This window comes from Protobothrops mucrosquamatus, unplaced genomic scaffold (genome assembly GCF_001527695.2).
Source record: "Protobothrops mucrosquamatus isolate PMUCROS unplaced genomic scaffold, P.Mucros_1.0 scaffold258, whole genome shotgun sequence".
NCBI classification, from domain to species: Eukaryota; Metazoa; Chordata; class Lepidosauria; order Squamata; family Viperidae; genus Protobothrops; species Protobothrops mucrosquamatus.
In genome coordinates, this window is record NW_015386605.1 from 135,744 (window position 1) to 144,666 (window position 8,923).

General features: G+C 41.4%; 1 protein-coding gene across 1 annotated transcript; it reads right to left on the minus strand.

Moving 5' to 3' along the window:
- Nucleotides 1-5,855: 5,855 nt before the first annotated feature.
- LOC114922480 (vomeronasal type-2 receptor 26-like) lies at nt 5,856-8,368 on the minus strand. Its single transcript, XM_029283869.1, has 2 exons — nt 8,287-8,368; nt 5,856-6,751 (listed from the first exon to the last, which is right to left on the minus strand). The coding sequence occupies exons 1-2, from the start codon at nt 8,366-8,368 to the stop codon at nt 5,856-5,858; spliced, it is 978 nt and encodes a 325-aa protein (XP_029139702.1).
- Nucleotides 8,369-8,923: the final 555 nt, after the last annotated feature.

The window sequence follows — 8,923 nt, forward strand, 5'->3', positions numbered from 1 at the left end:
CACTGCCACGTCCACTATCCAGACTTTTTTGTCTTTCTTATCGACAATTGTTATTATTATTATTGTTGTTGTTGTTGTTGTTGTCGTCATCATCATCATCATCAGAACAACAATATAATAACAATAATGAAAATAATGATAATAATGATAATGATAATAATAATAGTTTCTTACACCTCTGTCAATCTTCGGAATATCTAGATGAGTGTTTTTTTCCCCAACCTTGGTCACTTTAAGACTATGGACTTCAACTCCCAGAGTTCCTCAACCAGCATACTCAACTGGAAGATCCTGGGAATTGAAGTCCTCATGTCTTAAAAGCTTTTGAAGATCTAGCTATGACCTGGAGGACATAGATAAACCTCCCAATGGCCTCGATGACTCTCTAACAGAATGCAAATGACCAGCTGTTTGCAAGGAATATAAATCCTTCCATTCCCCACCATCCGGTCAGAGCGGAAGAAGCTTCTTGGATGAGAAGCAAAACGTCTTCAAAGAAAAACAAAAAAGTGCAGTTGCTTCATGAAAAGCATATTTGGGACTATGACCTGGAATGAGACTCTCCATAGATTTCCATGGCTAAATGGGGATGGGGGGGCAGGTTCTAATGCAGCATTTTCACTCCTAGAGCACCCTGGTTCTTGAGCTGAGAGGGCCTCGCTTCTGCAGCTGATGGGAGAGTAGAACCCAGATACTCCTTGTGCTAGCCTGACGAAGAGAAGGACGAGGTGGGACATGATAGCAGTATTCCAATATCTCGGGCTGCCACAGAGAAGAGGGAGTCAAGCTATTTTTCAAAGCGCCTAAAGGCAGGACAAGAAGCAACGGATGGAAACTGATCAAGGAGAGAAGCAACCTAGAACTAAGGAGAAACTTCCTGACAGTTAGAACAATTAACCAGTGGAACAGCCTGCCTCCAGAAGCGGTGAATGCTCCAACACTGGAAGTTTTTAAGAAGAAACTGGACAGCCATTTTTCCGAAATGGTATAGGGTTAACTGCCTGAGCAGGGGGTTGGGCTCGATGACCTCCAAGGTCTCTTCCAACTTTTATTATTATTATTATTATTATTATTATTATTATTATTATTATTATTATTATTATTATTAGTTTAATGAAGAGAAGGATGATGGGGGACATGAGAGCAGTGTTCCAATATCTCAGGGGCTGCCACAAAGAAGAGGGAGTGAAGCTCTTCTCCAAAACGCCTGAAGGCAGGACAAGAAGCAACGGGTGGAAACTAACCAAAGAGAGAAGCAACCTAGAACTAAGGAGAAACTTCCTAACAGTTAGAACAATTAACCAGTGGAACAACCTGCCTCCAGAAGCGGTGAATGCTCCAACACTGGAAGTTTTTAAGAAGAAACTGGACAGCCATTTGTCTGAAATGGTATAGGGTTTCCTGCCTGAGCAGGGGGTTGGACTCGATGACCTCCAAGGTCTCTTCCAACTTTATCATTATTATTATTATTATTATTATTATTATTATTATTATTATTATTATTATTATTATTATTACCTTTACCCCTACTACCGTCTGGCTCCAAATTTAACCCTTAAAATGCTGGTAGTTTGCAGTAAGCCAGGTGAAGTTGATACCCAAAGAGAAAAGTTGCAGATGAACTTCAAAATTTCAAAATGAATCAATTGGCCTCCAAAGTTCTTGGAAATCATTTTTTTAAAAATGCACAATTGAGGCAGAGTTTCAGCATGTGTGGTATCAGTAGTCACAAATAAAGATGGATTTGATTGGTCTTGGATTTTGTGTTGGATTTTAGCTTTATTTTTTTAATAGCCAAGGAGTTGCTCCTTCTTCCAATGTAGCTCAATATGAGAACCAGAAAAGGCGTTTCTCTTCATTGAGGTCTTGTTTCTTATACCTTATAAAATCACAAAACATATCCTGAGGCAGAGGATTTTGTATTCATAATATTAATCAAGATCTGGGTTTTAGGTTTGACATTTAATTACCATTAAAAACTATTGTTCTTTGTTAGACAGACTTGAACAATTGGAAGCTAAAACATATGATGAATTGGGTATGTCTAATCTAATGAAGGGAAGGACTAGCGTGACAGGATGCAAGTCTTCCAATATTTGAGGGGCTTCCACGGAAAGGAGGGGGCCCAACCAATTCTTCAAAGTACCTGAGGGCAGAATAAGAAGTGACAGATGGAAGATCCAATGTAGAATTGAGGAGAAATTTCCTGTCAGTGAGAACAATCACGACTTATCTCCAGAAGTTGTGGGTGCTCCATCACTGGAGGTTTTTAAGAAGAGATTGGATAACCATTGTCTGGATTAATATAGGGCAGTGATGTGAACCTTTTAGAAACCGAGTGCCCAAACTGCAACCCAAAACCACTTATGTATTGTCGGGTGCCGGGCAGGTGTGGCCCATTGGGTGGGTGTGGCTGCGGTGGTAACGGCAGACTGGGTGGGACTAAAAAGTTCAATCAATCAATTCCAATTTTGCGAGATCTTTTTTTTCCTGCGAGAAGTTGAAATTGATTGAGTGATTGAACCTTTTTTTTTTTTTGCACAAGGCGGCAGAGACCTAAAGCGAAAAGGTTTTATAAAACCCAGCTGAAGCCCTAGCACTGGGGCGATGGCGCGCATGCCCACAGAAAGGGCTCTGCGTGCCACCTGTGGCACCCGTGCCATAGGTTCGCCACCATGGGTATAGGGTCTCCTGGTTGGGCTGCCAAGAGTGTCAAGATTCAACTCTGTTCTGTAATTCTATAATATGTTAGTGTGGGCTGTGGGGACAAATATCCTACTGTTGTTACAGCTGCCTAGCTATCCAGTGGTACCCTTTCTTAGATTGCTGGAGCTGGTTTGTGCTGGGGATCTTCAACCTGCATAAGAGATCTGATAAAGATCAGGAGTCTGTCCTCCTTGACAAGGATGGGCTTCTCTCATGGAATCTCAGGCCAGACACATGGAGATAGTCATACATTAGACGTCTTCTTTATCTCAGAGCATATGTTTAAGATTTCCACCACCATGTAGCTATGGTGAGATCACACCCTGATTCAGTTGCAGGTAGAGAGTATCCTGGACCAGAATCTTGCCACTTACTCATGAGATACTTTGATGGAGTGAAGGATTCTCAAGCTGGGTGATTCATCCCTCTTTCTAGGCATTCATGTTGGCCAAAGATGATTTTTTTTTTGTTTGTCCTTCATTTAAACTTTTTTATTTTTTCCCCAACTCTCCCCCATACATATACCGTGATATTTACCATGTGTTAACATACATTCTTTTTACATTCTTATCTATCAGATACTTTTAATAAAATAAATACATACACATAAATTTTGGTGTTGGTCGCCCATTTCCCCTTTCACTGTACCCACACTCCTACTCTTTCTTCTCTACCTTCTTTCTCCCTTTCTTCTCTTTCTTCCCTACTTCCCTCTTCTTCCTCTCTTCTCCTCTTTCCTTCACCATTCCCCTCCCATTTCTCCCCTCTTCTCCTCCAAACTTCCTACTTCATTCCCCCCTCCTTTATTCTCTTCTCTCTCTCCTCTCCTTTCTTCCCTCTCATCCCTCTTCAGATACAATTCAGGGGTAATGTCCCGGCAACTCCTCTCTCTAAATTTCCCTATCTGTATTATATATATAATAAGATTGATTTTCTATTATGTTAATACTTCTATTTATCTGACCGTCTCTGTATATACTTCTATAAATATTTGTACGACCTCTGGTTATCCAATACTGTGTGGCCTGGGTCTCCCTCTTTATCTCCTCCTTTTTCTTCCATCTAAACTGGTATTTAACTATCTTTTAACCGTATTCTTTTTTCAGCCAATCAAAAAATTCCCCAGATTTCATAGTACTCTGACTCTGTCTTATCTTTAATTGTCATTGTTAGTCTATTCATTTCTGCACATTCCAGTATTTTCCCAATCACCTCTCCCTCTGTGGGGGCTTTCAGTGCTTTCCAATTTTGTGCAAACACAATCCTGGCTGCTGTAATTATATGAATAATCAAATATGTTTTCTCTTTATTATATTTCCCTGGTAAAATACCCAGCAGGAATATTTCTGGTCTTAGTTCTATATGTTGTTGTATCACCTTTTCTATCCATGTTCTAATTATATTCCAATAAGTTTTAGCTTCTACACACGTCCACCACATATGGTAGAAGGAACATGGTATCTGATGACATTTCCAACATTTCATAGATCTGTCCTTAAACATTTTAGCTAATCTTTCTGGAGACATGTGCCATCTGTAAAACATTTTGTACATATTTTCTTTATACGCAGTCTCTATTGTCAGTTTATAGTTTCTTTCCCATAGTTGCTGCCATCTATCTAATTCAATCGTATATCCAAAATTCCTTGTCCATTTTATCATTGTCTGTTTCACTTGTCCCTCCTCTAACTCCATATGTAGTAGATAATTGTACATTTTTTTATCCATTTTTCTTCCGTTCCTGTGAGTATTTCATCTAACTTTGTTGTCCCCAAGTTAATACCATCTATTTTAACATCTTTTTCATATCTATATTGTATTTGCGTTCTCGCGTACCAATCCATCTTTATTCCTTGTTCCTCTAATTGTTGTTTGGTTTTCAACTCCCCCCGTATCTGTTAGTAAGTTTTTATATCTTATAATGTTTCCCATATTAAGCATATTGGGGTGTATTAGTGCCTCCGTAGTTGAGAGCCAATTTGGAATCTTCAAATAATGCTTTCTCTTTATTTTCTCCCAGACCATGAATAAAGAATTCCTTATATGGTGTCTCTGGAAATAGCTATGTATTCTGTTTTTCCCATACCATATGAAAGCATGCTATCCCAACTGCAAGTCATGTCCCTGCTTCCAAAGTGCTCCCAGTCAAATACAAGAAGAAAAATCCAAAAGAAAAAGAGGCAACTCACAAAAAAAGAACGATCTACACCTCCAGTAGTTGTTTACTCTCAAATCATTTCCATCAGTCCAATTGTTTTCAGCAGGCTTTTTAAATTCCACACTGTTTTTACATTGATTTATTGATTTATTGCCTTCTTTTGCCTTCCACTTTTTTTGCTGCTGAAGTTCCAGAAGAGGACCAGGAGCAGCTTAAAAACCCGCTCCCCCCTTTTTTCCATGGCTTCAAATTCTTCTTATTTCCCCCCGCAATTTCCAGCATTTAAGAGAGAAAGTTTCCCCCCCTTTTACAGTCTCTTAATCAGCTCACCCAGGCAATCCTCCAATTTTGCTTTCTGATTCTTCTAAGCAACCTCCTGGCTTGTGATAGCTCGCAATGGCCGTCTGACAGCTGCTGGTCTGGGAAGCTTACGTCAGCTCTCCAGGAGATTGTGATCTCTCCTGTGCTGCCAAACTATGCTTCCCTTCCTCACTGTCCCTACAGGATGGCTCCGGTCTGTCTGGAACCCAGGCAGACTTCCCCAAAACAGCTGAAAAATGACGATCCTTAGGGAGCCCCCAAGGGATGTGTTGTACCGCCGAGACATTCACTCCTCTCTCCCTGTACTGTATGTCCTTGTGGTCGCCCAAAGATGAATTAATGCTCACTTGGGAAGGATCTAAAAGGGCATCAGTGCTTGATTTACTGTCTGCTGAATCAATAGGAAAAGCTCTAGGTAATATACAAATCATCCTTGAACCTGCCTCTGAGGCATGACAAGCATTCATGAACACATAATTTTCTATGGATTTGATTGGAAAGAGAAAACGTGAAATTATATTTATTAAAAACTTTCCCTACCATGACTTGAAAACAATTGGAGTTTCAGGAGGGGTTTTTTGGGGGGGGAGGGGAAACATTAAAATGTCAAAGGTTACTTGTCAGAATTATTAGCTGAATTTTTGGAACATATTTACCAAAACTCATGTTTCTATTTTGACATCACATGTCCTTTTGTATTCAGATCTGGTCTTAGGAAAATAATGAAACACTTGGGGATAAAGATGCAGCCCAGAAGTCCTGCATTGGAGGCCAAGATGGAGAAGACCTGTACGGCCACCATATACTTCCCTTTGGTGCTCAAATATGTGGGCACGAAGGACACCCAGACACTGCAGAAGACCAGCATGCTGAAGGTGATCAACTTGGCTTCATTGAAAGCCCCAGGCAGATTCCTGGCCAGGAAAGCCACTGTGAAGCAGATGGTGGACAGAAAGCCCATGTAGCCAAGGGCCCCATAAAACATGGTGACAGAGCCTTCATTGCACTGTAGGATGATTTCTGCAGATTGTGAATGCATGTCAGACTCAAGGAATGGCGGGAAAGCACCCAACCAGATGCTGCAGAGAACAACTTGAAAACCAGAGCATGAAAGTATAATGGAGTTGGCCAAACTCTTTCCCAGCCATCTCTGCACTTGATTCCCTGGTTTTGTGGCCAAGAAAGCCAGCACTACTGTGATGGTTTTGGCCAAGACTGAAGAAATGGCGGCAGAGAAGATGATGCTGAAGGCTGTTTGTCGAAGAAGGCAAGTGGATCTCCTTGGCTGGCCAATGAACAAGAAGGAAGTGAAGAAGGAAAGCAGGAGACAAACAAGGAGGATATAAGAGAGGTCCCGATTGTTGGCTTTGACTATGGGAGTTTCTTTGAATTTAATGAAGGTTCCCAAGACAAAGCATGTGACTAAAGAGAGGAACAAGGCAATGGATGTTAGGATAACACCTATTTTTTCTTGATACGATAGGAAAGTCTTAATCTTAGGGATACAACTATCTTGGTTGTCATTTGGATGTTGATCTTCTGGACAATTGCTGCATTGTTCTGCATCTGAAAAAGAGCAAGAATAACATTTACCTTAAAGATTCGTGTTTTGTTAAATGCTAAAATCCTCTGTTCAAGTGTTGTGTGACTGCCAGCTGTTGATAAAGCTTAATTTGGCAAAGCAATGGACTAATGGTTCAATTTTCCCTTCCAAGTCTGATTGTTTTGAAAGGGAATTTCCAGTTTAAGTTGTGGTGATGTGAATTTATTGACTGGTCTATCATTGTCCTTATTTGTAATTTTCCCTGCTTCTTTCCCCCTCTGTAGACATCAAACTGGGCCTTTTAGAATTTAATATTCCTTTATGCAACTGGATAGTTGATTTCCTTATTGATAGGCCCCCGGTTTGTGTGAGTTGGAAGAAAAGTTTCCATCTCCTTGAGTATTGGTTCCTCACAGGGCTGTGTCTCAAGTCCATTACTGTTCACGTTGATGAGCCATGACTGCTTTGCCAAATCTGCTATGAATCATATTGTGAAGTATGCAGATAACACATCAATGGTGGGTCTTATCCAGGATGACAATGAAGATGTTTATAGGGAAGAGGTGAAGGTCCTGGTGAACTGGTGCAATAAAAGTAACCTGGTTCTGAATGTGAATGTGAATGTGAATGTGAATGTGAATAGAATAGAATAGAATAGAGCTGGAAGGGACCTTGGAGGTCTTCTAGTCCAGCCCCCTGCTCAAGCAGAAGAACCTATATCAGGGCTTTTCAACCAGTGGTACGGGTACCACCTATGGTACATTGGCACCTGGCAGGTGGTACGTGACCATCCTAGAAAAGTGGTAGTGGAGGGGAATGAGCTGAACTGGAGGCAACACCACACCAGTCTGAGTGAGAGATGGTTGGAGCTGCAGGACTGTCAGGGCTCAGTGGATGCGCCAGGATCAGCGCCAGGCTCCAGCTGGAGCTTGGCGCTGATCCTGGTGCTTCTGCTGAGCCCAGAAGAAGCGCCAATCAGCTGGAATGTTGCAGCATCTCCAGGGTCTTATGGTTTATATTCAGATGCTTGGCAACTGATTCCTATTTATGACGGTCAGTGTCCCAGGGTCATGTGAAGTAACCAAAACCTGGTGCAACCACCCAGCAGATGGGGGGAATAAAAACCAAACACCCCCACCCCACCCCTGCTGCCAATCCTCAACAGAAATGCTCGCAACAATGAAAACCTGGGACAGGAGGAAGAGCGCCACCAGATGGGCAGGCAGGTGTCTTGCTCGGCTGTGCCTTGGGGGGACTTTTTCAGTGCCATTTTAACTTCAAACAGTCACTAAGCGAACTGTTGTAAGTCGAGGACTACCTGTACTTTATCACTTTTTTCCTTTTTTTTTTTTGGGTCATCAAGTTTTTGACACCTTGCTAGGCGACTGATGGTACTCGGAAATTGCCTTATCCTAAAAGTGGTACAATGGGTGAAAAGGTTGAAAAGCCCTGATCTAGTCCAACCTCCTGCTTAAGCGGGAAATCCTCTCATGGAAAATGTTGGGGTATGTAGTCTTCCCAGTAAGGAAAGTTTCCCCTTTCCTCCAATGCCACCCACCTTCCATGGTAGAGATGGTTCCTTCTGCACAGGGAAGACAGCTGTAGCAGCAGATGGGCTTCCCTTCCTGGGCCACTTTCATGAATCCAGGATGGCATCTTTCCACACACTTGGACTGAGGCAGAGGCTAAGCAGAGGGAGGAAGACCATCCAGAATATGATTTATGATTTAATTTCCAGAGGGGTTCCATTTCAAGGTTTAACTTTGTTAGACTGAAAGCCTATATAAAGAGCTCAACAATCCACTTGTTGCATATTACTTCCTTCTCTTTCTTTCTTTCTTTCTTTCTTTCTTTCTTTCTTTCTTTCTTTCTTTCTTTCTTTCTTTCTTTCTTTCTTTCTTTCTTTCTTTCCTTCCTTCCTTCCTTCCTTCCTTCCTTCCTTCCTTCCTTCCTTCTTTCCCCCCTCTCTCTTTCTCCCTCCCTCCCTCCCTTCCCTCCTTCCTTCTTTTCTTTTTCTCTTTCTAATTTTTTCTCTTTCATTTTTTTGTTTATATATTCAATTGCTCAAGGTAAAATTTTATGATTCTTTATTCCTTTGGGGAAATGAACTCAAACCTAAATTGGCTCAAGTGTACCTCCCTTCATAGAAGACTAGTAAATAGTTTCCTTAAAGAATTAAAGGTATATTTCTCACA